The sequence below is a fragment of the Zingiber officinale genome, chromosome 1A, assembly GCF_018446385.1.
Source record: "Zingiber officinale cultivar Zhangliang chromosome 1A, Zo_v1.1, whole genome shotgun sequence".
NCBI classification, from domain to species: domain Eukaryota; kingdom Viridiplantae; phylum Streptophyta; class Magnoliopsida; order Zingiberales; family Zingiberaceae; genus Zingiber; species Zingiber officinale.
The window spans coordinates 59,823,764-59,840,804 of NC_055987.1; the positions used below are offsets into that span (position 1 = coordinate 59,823,764).

The 17,041-nt window shown below is 34.7% G+C and overlaps 1 protein-coding gene across 2 annotated transcripts in view; it reads right to left on the bottom strand.

Annotated features, from left to right (window-relative positions):
• Positions 1-11,414: 11,414 nt before the first annotated feature.
• LOC122025433 overlaps positions 11,415-17,041 on the bottom strand; it is a 48,093-nt gene continuing 42,466 nt past the window's right edge. For both annotated transcript variants that reach the window (XM_042584249.1, XM_042584242.1), the window contains 4 exons: positions 12,942-12,992; positions 12,782-12,850; positions 12,190-12,432; positions 11,415-12,000 (listed from right to left, as the gene is read on the bottom strand). In XM_042584249.1, coding sequence (XP_042440183.1) covers positions 11,815-12,000; positions 12,190-12,432; positions 12,782-12,850; positions 12,942-12,992 — 549 coding nt within the window. In that variant the 3' untranslated portion in view covers positions 11,415-11,814. The remainder of the gene's footprint in view (positions 12,001-12,189; positions 12,433-12,781; positions 12,851-12,941; positions 12,993-17,041) is intronic.

Genomic DNA, 17,041 nt, shown 5'->3' on the forward strand with positions numbered 1-17,041 from the left:
ATCAGCGGTCAAAATATAATATGTCTACTAAAGTAAACCTAGACACATAGCTAGTAGCAAAATAAAGCCTAGTCTAAAGGAGGGGGTGTTGGCTCATATGCCAAGAGTGAAAGAAGTCCATCATCTGTATATGTCTTGTAAAATATTGAATAAAATAATAATTAAATAAAAAAGTTATTTGAGAAATAATCTTATTGGAATTTTTAGAATTTTTTTGAAAATTTTTCGAAACTCATATGACGTATTTTGAGGGGATGCATTTATAGGCTTAGGAAAAATCTGTTTGAAATACCTATTTAATAGGGAGTTGATTATTTTAATTAACCTAAGGTTTAGATTAATTATCGTAAGCTTTATTTACCGAGCCCTAATTCTTTCTTCTTCCTCACCCAATTTTTCTTCCCCTTGCGCCAACTTCCTCCCCCGATCCTCACCCATCTCCTCTCTTCTCATCATCCTCGCATCGCCATCGACAACTTCTCCTCTCTTCTCATCATCCTCGCATCGCCATCGACAACTTCTCCTCTCTTCTCTTCTTTTCATCGAATCTTCCTCCTCTGATCTCACCAGCGTCAAGCTCCTCTTGATCCAGCCGTCGATTTCCCCTTCCTTCCTCGGCCATCTCCGCACAGATGCACCCCGACGTCACCGCCGACCAAGTTTCTTCTTTCCTCTTCTCTCAAGTTGATCTCGTCACCAACTGATCACTAGGTGTCGTCGGTGCAAGAAAGGGGAATCGACGCACAAAGGTGAGCAATCTGTCCCCTACTCGATCTCACCCCAGTAATTGACATTGCCCTGTGCCGTGAACAGCTAACACCGATGCCTTAACTCCTTCCTCTGTACATGTGAGTAACCAGATTTCGGTAAGTATGTTTGAGGATTAGTTTGTGTTTTAGTGATGGCTTGGTTGACTATGGATGATGGTGTTAAATGGAATCGTTAATTGATTGTGATTCAGGGTGTTGATTTGGAGTTGGCAAAGGAACAGTGAGCTTCGGCAAGAACAAGCAAGGTAAGGGTCGAGGAATTTGGAATTTAGGTTATTGTTTTTTATTATGGTTAATGCAAATTGAGGTTTATGATGCTTAATGTATTTGGTTATAGATTAGAGATTCATTATGAGTTTAATTCTCTAATTAAGTTAATTTGGATGATAGCATGATCATTATCAGGATATTAGAAGGATTCAACCTAATCTAGTGAAGGTTATGTATTGAGTTAAATCTCACAGGATTAATGAGATTGGTTAACTATCAGATTTGGAGTTAATAATTGAAATGAAATTAGTGTATAGATTCCCAATCAGATTAGGGTTCAGTTTGCTATTTGGTTCATGATGAATTTAGCTAACTAGTTCATACTTGATTAGTTATATCATACATTATGTGATCGCGAGATTTTGGTTTGGAGACGAGCCGCTTGACATGGAGATTGTTTGATACGGCTTTCATTTTGAGACGGGTAGCTTTTACTTATCTCTTTAGATATTGTCATTCTGATATGCTTAGTTGGTTATAATTAGTAGTAATGGTTATGTTTATATCTGCTCGGTATGTCACTACTTGATACCCGTAGTTTGCCCTTATTATTATCTATTGTGCATTCATGCTTATGTTCTCTTGTTTCTTGTCATGTGTACTTATGTAGTGACATTCAATGTATTATCGGATACAAGTCTAGATACTAGTTATTACCTGGCATGTGTACCGAGGCTTATTACTTGGCATGTGTACCTAGCTTTATTACCTGTCATGTGTACCTAGGTTTATTTCTTTGCATGTGTACCTAGGTTTATTTTTTGGCATGTGTATCTAGATCATTGTTATGGACTTGGTTTCCTTTTGGTACACATTATGAGGAGGTTGGTATTTTCAGGATTTACATGCTTAATGTCATGCACCATTTTGCATGATTATATGCTGAGTGATTGTCGGCTCTATTGTTGTTGAACACATCACCAATTACATGGATCTACACACATAACCACTCATGGGTTAGTGGTATATCAGGCAGGGTGTGGTGCAGCAAGTTGCTCTGTCAAGGGCTCCATTGGCCCGCTTATGGGTAGTGGTGATGCAGCGTGGTAGCAGGACAGGGATCCCTCCTCTGGACCATCTCAGTGAAATGAGAGCATTGAGCTTCCCCACTTATGATTTGGGATAGGAAGATAGGTGTACTCCGACAGCATCATGTCCACTCGGTCACTCAGGAGTAGTGATGGCAGAGTGCACAGTTGTCATAGCACTACCCACTCAATCTCATCATCGTGTGTGAGATGACTGATTGGCATCAGGGGTGACCATGTTATTTTTGCATCATATGCATGGATTGTATTTATTGTTTGTGTTTGCTGCATTATGTATGTTGCATTTTGATGGTTGCATATGATTGACATGCATACAGGATACATAATGTATTTGGTTTGATGATCCTGCATCTATTGATGTGGTTCCCACCATTATGTCAGGATAGGAGGCCCTGGTGAGTATAGTTCTTCTTCCCTTATTTCAGTTTTGCATTTCCTGTTATTAATCAGGAGACTGTACTCTATGATTATTACTGGTAATTATTTCTTACTATGCATGTTAGATTGATATCCGCTGAGTTATTGAACTCACCCCATTGCATTATTCCTATTATATGTAGATAATTAAGCAGTTGCTTGGAGGTATCCTGTCTATCGGTCCCTCGTCGCATCAGAAGATGGTTTTACTTCGCCTTTGATTTCTTTTATATATATTCTTTAATGTTTTAGCATTGTATTGGTGTTGAGCCATGTAGTTATTTTCTTTGAGTTTGGTGTTGTATTTGTGCTTAAGTCGTGCCGGCACGCATTGTGTTGATTTGGTTTTATGGGCTTCTCGTTTGTTTTTCTACTATTTTTTTTATTGCAATCGTGTGGGCTGTTTTATATATATAACTGCGTGGTTGTATTTTTAGTATAGTCGTGTGAGTTGTTTAATATATATATAACTACATGGTTGTGTGTATTCCAGCCATGTGGGCTGAGGTATTTTGTGTGTTGATGTATTCATGCTTCAAATTGTCACCGGTACAGGGAAGATGTTACCGCATTTTTCTCTAACAGGGACTCCTTTGAAGCGTGACATATCTAGCCTATTGTTACCCCTCCTGCATTGGAATCCTTAAGCAAGGATCTCCTAAGTAGAGTTACTCTATCGTTTAAAAAGAGAGAAGGTGGAGGTGGTGGCAACTGTGGCAAATCTACAATATCAAACTATGTGTCACCCTCTTAAGTCTTAGACATTCTCCCATGCTTCCATACTAAGACTCTATTTACTATTTCCATTTAGCTAAGAAAATTATCTAAATCCTATATTGTCAAAATAGGTTTAATATTACCACTAGTAATATCAACCCCGAATGAAACAAACAAGAAATTGAGGATATGATAGTAAGGCATGTGAACCTTATTGTTGGTAGTAATACTAGAGTGATAAATGATGGAATGAAACATATGTGGACTAAGGTTAATATCTAACCTATAATGTAAAGTATACAAAAATGAAAAGGTCTCATAACAACTAAGTCTTTAGTGTTTATCGATAAGATGAATGCAACTAAGACTTTGTACAACACATAATCTTCAATTCTAAGATGAATAGAGTTGATGTTAGTGACGGTAGAAATACATTCACCTCAAAAAAATAGTGTAAATAGTGTCTAATAAAATGTGAGAGTAAGGATCTAGAAATGATAAGGACTAAAATGAAAAAAAATATAGAGGTAGAGCGACTCAACCCAAGATGGTCCCTAAGTATGTCAGGAGTAAAAATGATATCCTAACCTCCAAATCGAGTAGTGTAAGTGAGATCATTGAGTTAACTAAGTTATTATAGAACTTAGAACAATGATCAATGTTTACTGACTATGCAATAAACAAGACTACTTAGATTGTAATAGTCAATAATTTCTACAATGTCACAGTAGTGGTTTAAAAGAACTCCCTACTGAGTTATCTAGTGTGCATGAGTATAAACATCTGATCATAAAATCTAGTCCTAAGTTCTTTAAACAGAAGTCTAGGATCTATACTAGAAAGCCTAGAGGAACTAGCCTCAGTCACTCTATGTTTTAGTCTAAACTATTAAATTAAACTTATGTAAGCTTTAAAACTTTAGAAGATAATGTTTTAGAGGTTGTTATGGAGGCATGATGTCATTGAAGAGATTGAGAATACAAAACTTGGGTTTTAGGAGGAAAAAAGAGCTTAAAGGTGTGAGGTCACCTGGAGCTCTCTGTCCATTTTTATAAACCTTATCCGGGTGATCAAAGAGAGTTTAGGCACCTGAAGGTGTTTAATCTATAGGCACCCATGACTTGCACTACGAATGCCTAGAGTCTGACTCTGAATAACTTGAACCCTAATTTTCACTACTCATATTAAATAGGATTTTAATTTTTACCATTGGATATCTGAGTGCTTGGGAGTTTCTAAACGATCGTATTTCAACTTTTTACCAACCAAAATTTATCATTTTATCTATTTGTGTTCGAGCGCAGAAAGAGTTCCATATGACCCTAAAGTCAAATTTTTGATTAAATTTCAATTTAAATTCTAACTTAAGTTGTCAAGTCTTAACTTAAATTTATAGGTCAATGGTGTTGGTTTTGGTTGATGAACATCTTAATTTCAACAAGTTAACTAAGTTAATCAACCAAAAGTAATATTTTAGATAAAAATATAAATTTTTGAAAATAATTTTAAAATCCTTTTGACATGTCCAACAATTATTTCCAACTTAAATATTTATGAGACATAAGTCTTCAACGAGTTGATCACCTAAATGATCGATTTGTGTTTATTAAACTTGGTTCATATTAATGCACATACATGAGCATCTAGAACCAAAGTCTAGTCTTAGCAACTCACGCCTATCTACATGGCTCAATATATAAATAGTTAACCTTAAGTGTTTATGAAATGTGAAGGTTGCCTAGATTTATAGGTTGATTCAATCTATAGTAGATCCTAGGTTAAGTCCATTTCTTAAAAAAATAAACGAGTATATATATATGATATATGAAAATCCTAGTCTAATTTCAAACTTCAAACTAATTGGAACTCCCCCTAAGCTAAAGGTTTGTTTCTTTTTATTTTCTAAATTTTTCTAATTCCCCTTACATTTGAGATTTCTACAATTCTAAAGTTAACATGAGCTTCATTCACATAATGAATATGTTATTTTAGAATAGCAAAGAGTTATGTCCTACTAGGTTGACTAAATATGACTTGAAAACCAAGCCCTCCTATATTTATCACAATTAAATTTATTTCTATTTAAAAGAGACATATATGAAACATATTATTGACTTGAGTTTTAACCAAGTTAAGTCTTGTTGTAGACAACATGTTGAGACCCAAGTATCATTTCTAGATATTTAGATCCTAATGTGCACTTTTCCAGCATAAACTTTAACTTGTCAATTTGAATTTTCAAGATAGAGTTCTGATGTGTGTGATTCATGCAAATATTTTTGGTATTATTTTTCATGCATTTAATTCATTGCATGACCATATCTTGTAGGTGTCATTAGCTTTTGTATTATTTTTATCTTTTTAGTTCAGGATGCTGCTCTTTGTGTTTTTTCATTGATAGGATATAAATTCAAAACTTAATCAGAGTCAAAGAGCCTTTAAAATGTGCATTCCAGCATGATGCATGGTTTGGCCATATTCCCTGGCACGACCACGCACCATCTTTGGAGATTCACAATGAAGAGATTAGAGGACTTTCAGCACTAAACATGGGATGGTCATGCCCTTTGCTACCAGCCAACAAAATACACCAAATCAAAACATGGCATAGTTGTGCTTGTGAGCATAGCCATATTTCTCCCTCTAATAGGCCACACGACTTGGTCGTGCTTCCCAACACGGTTGTCATCTGGTGGGGCACCCTGACAATTTTGGAAAGTTGTGATGAACTTGGAAGGCTTTGGAGGCTTTGGAGGTTATAAAAGGACATATGGGGCTCATAATTGAGGTATCAAGGGGTTTTCTTGTGACAAGGAACTCAAGAAGAGATTCGTTCCTATGGAGCCGCGAGGACTCCGTCCACTAAGGAGGCAAGGAGATCATCCGGAGACGACATCAACATCTACAACCAAGTTTTCTCACTTTTCTCTCTTTGTTTTGAGTTGTAGAATGCTTAATTTCATGTCTCCAGCTTGTACCTCATCTCCATGGAGTAGTTTCCTTAATTCTAGGAATAAGGAGTAACCCTACTTGATTTGATATTTGTGTGTTGAAAATTATCTCTTTTATCGCATTATTTGTTTATCCTTGATTTAGTTGTTAGTGCATTAACATGTTAGAGATCTTTCAACAAATTCTAAAACTGAGAGAACTTTCCATAAAAGAAATCTACAAAAGAAAATAGAGGCAAAGTAAGACCCACCAACCACAATCATGGCCAACGATGAGAACATGCTGTTGCAGGACTATGCCACACCTAACATAAGAGAATTAAGATCTACCATCACCAGACTTCTGGTCAATGTCCACAACTTCAAGTTGAAGCTTGTATTGCTCCACATTATCCAGTAGCACCAATTTGGAGGTGCACCTATGGACAACCCTAATTTGAACTTAGAGGATTTTTGGAAATTTACAAAACTCCAAAATATAATGGTGTCTCTGCATATGTTATTAGATTGCGCCTACTCCCTTTCTCCTTGAGAGATAAAGTAAGAACCTGGCTACATTCACTCCCAATTGGAAACATCATGACGTGGGAGTAACTTGAACAACGATTCCTTGACAAATATTTTCCTCCAAGTAAGACAACACATCTTCAACATCTTATCATGAGCTTCACACAAAAGGGACTGGTTCAAGGGACTTCTCCATCAGTGCCCGGATTATGAACTCGAAAATCATCCACGCCTTTTACAATAGAATCAATTATGCAACAAAGGTTGAGGCCGATGATAATGGTCGCCTGGGATAAGCATTATCACCTTATACTCTAACTATGCAACAAAGGTCGTCCTCATAAGTTGACAAGTTAGTACTTATATGGGTATTTTCTCCAATAGCTCTTGGGGTTAATTTTTAGTGAATACAAAATGTCTCATTAGGTGTCTAATCTCCCTCATGCAAAGGGTCATTTTGCTAAGGCAAAATGTCCCCTCCCATGATTTATTGCCTATATATTATCGTGGGACCGATAATATTAGCCCACTTGGGGTGAGTGATATCATATTTTGCTCCAACTATGCAACAAAGGTCTCCTCAAACTCCGTAGCTAGTGGAGCACTAATGAACAAAAGATTAGATGATGCCTATAACATCATAAAAAATGTGGTGCTCAATCATCACCAATGGGAGACCGAGAAAGATAATACTGTGAAAGCTATAGGTAAGTACAATGTAAACACTCTTGACCTAATTACTGCAAAGATGGATGTGCTAACAATAAGATTTGATTCTTTCAATGTCAATGTGATGAACGTAACTAGTGTTTCCTATGAGATATGTGGTAATAGGACATGTGGCAGCAAATGGTCAGTTGGGGTTGCACTATTAGTGAGACCAAATTGAGTAAGTATATGTCATCGATAACTTCAACAAAAGGCAAAATAACCCTTAGTCGAACACATACAATCCCAGTTGGAGGAATCATCCAAACTTCTCTTATAGGAACAACCAAGATCAAGGATGGCAAAATAATTTGGAGAATCATCGGATTTCAAGAAGCACTGCAGAAGTGCAAGCTAGAGAGTTTGGTCAAGAACTTCATCGCAATGCAAACTCAAAAAAATGAAGAGTTCATGCAACAACACCTAGCCACTGGAGAGGTGATCAAACAAATAAATGGAAAATTGACAACCTCACCAACCATACCAAGATGCTTGAAATTTAGATTATGCAAATTGCAAATTCATCTTTGAGAGCTTTTAGCTAATTTCCAAGCAACCCGAGATGAACCCTGTAGAACATTGCAACGCTATCTCCTTGACAAGTGGTCGAACCTTGGTGGAACCCCATGTGCAGATGGAGGATGAAGATGGTGTACCAAATGACAAGGATGGGGCAATCTAGATTCTACAATGAGGGGAGAATATCACAAAATAATCCAAGAAAAAGAATGAAGAACCTAGATCCACAACTCCAGTGGGATTTACACACCATCGGTACTTTTCCCTCAGAGATTGGCTAAAGCAAAGTTGGATGAGCAATTTAGGAAATTTTTGGAGATGCTTAAGGAGCTGTGTGTGAAAATGCCCCTACTTGATGCTTTACAACAAATGCCAACATGCTCCAAGTTCATGCAGGACATTTGTTTGTGCAAAAAGAAGGCTAAGACTTCGAGATTATTGCTTTGATGGAAGAGTACAGTGTGTTTATTCAAAACAAACCTCCTCCAAAGCTAGAATATCTAGGTAGTTTTTTTATTCCTTGTCTTATTGACTGCACTAAGATTAACAAGGCTTTTTATGATCTCAAGGAAAGTGAGTCTCATGCCCTTTTCAATTTGCAAGAAATTAGGGTTATGTGACTTGAAGCTAACGACCATGACTTTGCAACTAGCCGACCACTCTCTTAGGTACCCTTGGGTATTCTAGAGGATGTTCCAGTCAAAGTAGGTGATTTTGTAGTGTCTACATATTTTGTCATACTTGATATAGACGAGGACCCTAAGGTTTCTATCCTCTTAGGGAGGTCTTTCTTAGCCACCTTCAGAGTTGTAATCAACATCAAAAATCATAGGCTCTCTTTGACGGTTGGCGAAGACAAAAATTGCCTTCAATTTATCTAAGGTCACTAATAAATTGCATGTGGATAGTGTTGGATGGCTTGAAAATGATGAAGAAAGAAGCCCTACGATATGATTCGTAGATGATCCATCAAGATGAAACCATGATAGGGGGATGAGTAAAATTGGAAAGTACGTCATTCCGGCATGAGAAAGGATGAACCAAGAGCTTCCTGATGAAGTTGGAAAAAGAGGGGAACATGCACCACTTAAGCTGAAAACTCCAAGCTAAAATTGACAAGGGTCAAGCTTTTGACAAAAACAAACGCTTCTTGGGAGAAAACCCAAGTTCTTTTTCATTTTATTTTGAGTTTTTTAATTTGTTTGGTCGTTGCAACTGCCACAAGCGTGGGGAGGATTTCCACAAGGAACACGACCAATGAACCTTAAAAAAAAGAGAGAAATATAGTGTTTTTAATTACAAATATATTATTCACCCCTCCCCTCTAGTAACCCGAACTGCTTCTGTAACACCAATAGTTTGCGATATATCAAATGATTGTTGAGTATGAGCAATCAACTGATGACACTATTAGAGTGACTAGAGAATTTTTGAGTCGATTCGAAAACTCTATTGTTGATCCAACAGTCGACTAATAAAGTACAATAGACAACTATTGTGGTCAATGTTTCACTGAAAAAGTTATTTTGCAGGTGCAACATTTGAAATCTAGAAGAACAATCGACTAATGGTGACAAACAACCTTCAAAAATCTATCTAAAGCAATTAATAGAAAGTAAATAAAAGATCACTTATGTAAATTATTGTTACAACTAATGTAAGTTATTATTTATATTGAATTTCATTTTTCATTTTTATATTTGTATGTGTTTATAGAATAGGTTTGTAAGAGGTTTTCTGTCTCCGAAAGGTGTCTGAGAAGGAGAAAGTATAGTCGTAATACCGCTAGAACGCTAAGTCATGAAATAGGAATAGAGAGTTCTATATAAAAAATGATTTGTTGTGTTTGTGTTGTTTTATTTCTTGAGTTTATTTCCACTATGCATTATTTTATAGACAAGCACGAAAAATGAAAATTGATGTGAATCGTTATTCACTTCCCCCTCTAATGATGTCACCAATTTCAACATAATAATCTTTAAATGAAATTAAAACATCATAATACATAACTAACATTTCATGTAAAACATCTAATTTACTTTAAATTTAGGATATAAAACAAATACAACTAAATAAATATCAAGAATATGATAAACAAATATTTTTCTATTTTCCCTTCATTGCTAACATGAATGAGTTTAAAATTCATTTGTAATATATTCATTTAAAATTAAAATTATGTTATGAAAATTTATTATAACTAAATGAGAAATAGGATAATAAACACAAAATAATTTATTGAGTTGCATCATTAAATATTTTTAGAATTTCACAAATATTACTATATATATTTCATTGATGCAAAAATAAATATGCATTGATATATTGAAATAAATAATTTATACTTTAATTATAGCGTGTTAGAATATCATGTAAAAAAGTTTTAATCTCATTCTATTAATTTTATAAAATCTATTTTATTATTTCATTATAATAAGATATAACCATAAATAAGAGACAACAATTTTAATTGATTTAATTTGATTTTCTAAAAATTTTAGTATGTCTTGAACGGGTAAATTTAAAATATAACATACATAATGAATATAACAAAATAAATCATCCATAACAAATTAACATATGAATTTAAATTCGTCAATACTTCTATTATCAGAACTAACATTATAAAATAATATTAAAAATATTTTAAAAATTAATCTATATTCTTTTAAAATTAATTATAATAATTGAAATATATTATGAGCAGTATGCTTCATCAATGATTCAATTTGCTAATAAACATTTTTGAATCATTCAAAAGTTATTAACCCAATGACAAATCATAATTAATAAGTGTAGCTCACAACCATATTAATCCAAAAGTTATAAAAAAAATTCTTCTCATTAATTTTTTAATTGTATAAGTGTAGTTGAAAGAACATATTTAGTAGATGAATTAAATGATTGTTAATAAAAATCTTCAAATTGTATTTAAATTTAAAATTAAAAGAAAATATTTTTAAAAAATAAATCTAATTAATGATTTTTTTAATCTAATACTAATATTTAAATAACTTTGAATTAATACCTTCACTAATCAGTTTGTTTACGAACATTCAACTCCAAATTCAATCAAGTGCTTTGTTTCTATATGTTTGAAATTTATAAGACTTTACAATATTCATATTTTGCACAAATTTTTCTAAACGAAAGAGTAATTTTTCATAAAATATTTAATAAAATAAAGTATCCAAAACCTAGAAGTTCAATACTTTCTTAATTTCGACTATCAAAAATTACTCTAGTTCATCTTCAACAAATTATAGATCCACATTCTGATTAATTATTTCTTTTTCCTTCAAAGTTCATGAACTTCCTTCCATTAGAATTAAAGAATTAAAATTGAAAACTAACTAAATTTCAAAATTCAAAAATAATACAAAATAATAATAATAATAAAATAAACAGCCTATTTATAAAAATTTTTTAAAAAACAATCAATTAATCATAATCATTATCAAAAAAATATCAAATAATAAAAAATAAAAAACTTTAAACAGTCGACATAAACAAAAAAGAATATTTGAACTAGTTAAAAATGAGCTAGATTTGTAACCAGCTCATGGTTACCCGTTAACCCGACCTGACTCATGGTCAAGTCTACTAACAACCAAATTGAATATTCAGACTCACTGAATGAGCAAATATTTAGACTTACACTTGCCTAACAGGCTCACCTGTGCCCGAAACAATCATACATGAGCAACAAGAGTATCACTAACACCCAATGAAAAATGATAACATGATTTAAGACCCTTCTACGGACTAATCTTGATTAATTGATCATAACCCATTGATTTTCACAATACATCATGCAACCAAAGTGAAATGACACTAGCTTAGGACCTTCGGATATGGTATACGAGAAGTTATTATAGTCATCAACTGTAGCTCTTAGGAAAGAGTTCATAAAATGGGATTGCAACGGTCAAAAATAATCCGTCCTCCACGTCCAACCCTGCTGTGGAAGCGAAAAGCTGGTACAATCAAGCCATCCTCTGAAGGAGGACAAGGCGGAAGCTTTATGCCTAGAGCTGCAAGCCTGGTTGGATCCAGAGGTCTAGTGAACAACAACATAGGTTCATCATAATCCTGCATCAGCATAAATTATTCTGAGTTTTATGGGAATATTTATTACTTTTCCACCACCAAATCTGACATTCTCAAGGGACTACAAGGACTTTGAGCTAGACCATCATAATTTAATTAAGAATGAGACTTGGACAACAAATTTGGGTAAGCCCACAAGTTAATCAAAATATATCGCAAAAGAAAGGATACCCGCATCTGCAGCCATCTGTTTGATACATGTCTTATCTTTAACTCCGGCTTTATTTGGGCACTGGGGACCATTAAATGCTTCGAGTCCACTTTTTTACAATGGAAATAGGCAGGACCAGCATGTGGGTTGTCATTCTCTGTATCATCTGAATAGCTATAATCATCTCCACTTGATGCAAACTTGCATGAACCTTGTTGCAAGACTGACAACATTATTCGATCTTCAATAAGCTTTGCCTCATGCTAAAAATAGCCTCATGTTATTGGACATTCAATTTTATAGAACATCGGAAGTAAAGAAGTAGCTAATATAGTAATAAATCACAAATAATCTTTTCTTTTTCTTTTTTTTTTTTTTCATTTTGATGATTCCCATTTCCCATTGCAATTGCTCAATTTCAATCGTTCCTAGCCTACTGTATCATTTCAAATGTAATGCTAGGATTAATGTCTCAAGTTTCTCATACAAAGATTTCAGGCAGACTTCATTCTGAAGTCATGAGTTTGCCATCCACAAAACATTGGAATAAGTTGTGCAATCAACCAATTAAGGGTACAGTAGGAAGAAATCAGGCAGCACAAACGCGTGTACCTTGTATTTCAGCTGGAGACGTTGAAGGTTGATTTCGCACTCAATGAGATCATGCTTCTTCTCTTCCCTCTGCATGTACATGTATGCTCAAAATCACAATTTAATGTAACTAAAAACAAATTAATGAATCAGCAAAGACACTGAACTTGCAAACAGATACCTGAATCAGAGCTCCCACTACTCTCTTAGCATGGTTCAAGCTACGTCTGACCTGAAGAAATAAATTTGAAAGGGCAATAGCATTAAAAAATAGACTGAACCACCTTTTCTTGCCTTATTAGTGCTCACTTAGCATCTGGTTCTCAAAGTACGAGCAAAAAATGAAAGAGGATCAATAAGAAAGGAAAAGGAAAACAAACTGCAGATTCTGGAGGCAATGGCCATAAGGAGCACAAGAAGCGGGATAAGGAATCCACTTGTTTCTTTTGCAAGAAGAAAGGTCATATGAAGAAAGACTGCCTCAAGTACGCTAACTGACGTGTAAAGAAAGGTAAACTTCTCAACTTTGTTAGTTCGGAAGTCAATCTAGCTATTGTACCCACTGACACTTGGTGGATAAATACCGGTGCTACTACTCACATAAGTGTCACTATGCAGGGTTGTCTCAGGAACCGACTTCCGCTTGATGGTGAAAGATACATCTATACAGGAAATGGAAAGAAGGCTAAAGTCGAGTCGATTGGTGTTTTTAGGCTTTGTTTAGGAATCAATGTCTTTCTGGATTTAGAAAATACATTTATTGTACCGTCTTTTCGACGGAATTTAATTTCAATTTCTTGTTTGGACAAATCAGGTTATTCTTGTTCATTTAGAAATGGAATTTTCAGTATTTTCTTTAATTCAGTGTTGGTTGGCAATAGTTCCTTGGTTGATAAGCTTTATAAATTAAATACCTTTACTTCTACAGTTGACAACGTGATAATGCATAGTATAGGTACAAAACGTAAATTGACTAACGAGAATTCTTCCATGTTGTAGCATAGGCGTTTAGGACATATATCCAAACAACACCTAGAAAGGTTAATATCACATGGAATTCTCGATTCCCTTGATATGTCAGACTTTGATATCTGCATAGAGTGTATCAAGGGGAAGACCACTAACAAAAGAAATAAGCTAGCCGTTGTAATGATGTTTTGGAGCTAATACATACGGATATTTGTGGGTCATTCCCTAAGGCATCTTGGAATGGACACACATATTTTATTAGCTTCATAGATGACTATTCCAGATTTGGCTATCTGTACCTTATTCATGAGAAATCGCAATCTTTGGACATGTTCAAAATTTTCAAAGCCGAAGTTAAACTTCAACTAGGTAAGAAAATTAAAGCTATCCGATCCGACCGTGGAGGTGAATATTACGGTCGATATGATGGATCAGGTGAACAACGTCCAGGACTTTTTGCGAACTACCTTGCTGAGTGTGGAATTGTACCGCAGTATACCATGCCTGGTACACCCAGTCAGAATGGTGTAGCTGAGCGTCGCAATCGAACCCTAAAAGACATGGTAAGAAGTATGATGACTTTCACTTCTCTACCAGAGTCCTTGTGGGGTGAAGCACTAAAGACTGCAGTTTACCTACTTAATAGAGTACCTAGTGTTGGTTGCTACTCGGAAAACCTAATGGTTCCTCTGTACAAAAATTTTGTACAAGATCTAAACCTTTCCTAGCTACCATGTGTTCTTGTAAATTAAACTTGGATCGCCTGCGGAACTTAACACGTTTGATCCCAAATTTAACTTATATATTCTTTTAGGTTTAGATTTGGATCTCCTGCGGAACTTAACACGTTCAATCCAAATCACCTAGGTCACAAAGTTGATTAAATATTAATTTCCAAATTTGGCTTCCAGGACTGAATGGCGAGGCACATGGCCTTCTTGGATATGGGAGCAACCACCACCGCCTAGACAAAGCCTTTTAAGGAAAGTTAATATTTAATTTCCTTAAATGACTCTAGGTTAACCAAAAAAAATAATCGAAGCACAAGTTCGAAAAGAAAACAAAAGAACACAACATCGAAAACTAATTCGAAATCTAGAATCACATGCCTCTTGTGTTTGGTATTTTCACAAAGAAATAAAACTAGTATGATGAGGAAAATAATTACTAGTTATACCTTTCTTTGTGAACTTTCAATGACCTCTTGATCTTCTACCGTATTCCTCTTCTAACCTCGGACATTGTGTGGGCAATGATCTTCCGAGATGAGAACCACCAAGGCACCTTCTTCTTCCTTCCTTCAAGTTTCGGCCAAGCAAAAACTTCCAAAGGATGAAGAACTTTTTCCACCAACCAAGCTCCAATGGATGCAAGAAACAAGCCTCCTTTCTCTCCTTTTCTCCAAGCTAGATCCGGCCACTTCTATGTCTCCAAGAGGTGATGAAGTCTCGGCCACAAGAAGGAGAAGAGAGAAGGGGAAGGGGAAACTCTAGGGGTCGGCCACACCTAGGAAGAAAAGAGAGGAAGAAAAAGAATAGAGTCGTTCGCCATGAAGGCACCTCTACCGCCTCTTTTATAATCCTTGGTCTTGGCAAATAAGGAAATTTAAATAAAAACTTCCTTAATTCTTTTGCCATGAAAAGGAAAATTTATTTAATTAAAAATAATTTTCTTTTCTTAATATCAATGGCCGGCCACCTACAATCCCCAAATCAAGGAAAGTTTTAATTAAAACAAGAATTAAAACTTCCTAATTTGTTTCCGAAAATTTAAAAAATTTCTCCAATAATTTTTATCCCTTCATGATTGGTTAATAAAAAGGAAATTTTATAAATTAAAATCTTTCTTTTAAACATGTGGATAATTTCCAAAAAGGAAAGTTATCTCTAAAAATTAAAATCTCCTTTCAATCTACAAATAAGGAAAGATATTAAATCTTTTCTTAATCTTTTGTAGAAATTAATAAAAGAGAATTTTTAATTTTTTAAACTTTCTTTTAAATCATGAACATGATTAAAAGGAAAGTTTTTACTAAAATTAAAATCAACCTTTTAATCTACAAATAAGGAAAGAGATTTAGCTCTTCTCTTAATCTTTTGTAGAATCTTATAAAAGGAAAGATTTAAATTTTTAAACTCTCTTTTAAATCATGTTATCCACATAAGAAAAATTTTAAAATTAAAATTCCTTTTTATTTTAATAGGGTCGGCCACCTAAGCTTGAGTTCAAGCTAGGGCCGGCCAGCCGGCCCCTATAGGATGGGTAAGAAGGTGGGTATAGTACTCTATAATTAAGAGGTTACGATAGGGACCGAGAGGAGGAATTGGTTTTGGTCTCCCGATAAAATTAAGCATCCCGTGTTCGCTCTGAACACACAACTTAATTTTATCAATAATAATTCATTCCACTAAAGAACTATTATTGAACTACCGCACCAATCCCAAATTACATTTTTGGGCTCCTTTTTATTATAAGTGTATTAGTCTCCCTGTGTTTAAGATAATGAATGTCCACTAATTAAATAAATTACTGACAACTCACTTAATTAATATCTTAGTCCAAAAGTAGTACCACTCAACTTTATTATCATGTCGGACTAAGACCACCTGCAGGGTTTAACATGACAATCCTTATGCGCTCCTCTTGGGGACATTCTCAACCTAGATCACTAGGACACAGTTTCCTTCTATAATCAACAACACACACTATAAGTGATATCATTTCCCAACTTATCGGGCTTATTGATTTATCGAACTAAATCTCACCTATTAATAAATTAAAGAAATAAATATCAAATATATGTGCTTGTTATTATATTAGGATTAAGAGCACACACTTTCATAATAACTGAGGTCCTTGTTCCTTTATAAAATCAGTATAAAAAGAAACGACCTCTAATGGTCCTACTCAATACACTCTAAGTGTACTAGTGTAATTATATAGTTAAGATAAACTAATACCTAATTACACTACGACCTTCCAATGGTTTGTTCCTTTCCATCTTGGTCGTGAGCTACTGTTTATAATTTATAAGGTACTGATAACATGATCCTCTGTGTGTGACACCACACACCATGTTATCTACAATATAAATTAATTGAACAACTACATTTATCATAAATATAGATATTTGACCAATGTTATTCTTATTTCTAGATAAATGTTTATACCAAAAGCTAGACTTTTAGTATACATCCTAACACCTAGTAAGGCAGTAACTAAAACCTCATTCGAGATGTGGACGGGTAAGAAGCCTAGCATTAGGCACTTACACGTCTGGGGTTATCTAGCTGAAGCTAGGCCTTACAAGCC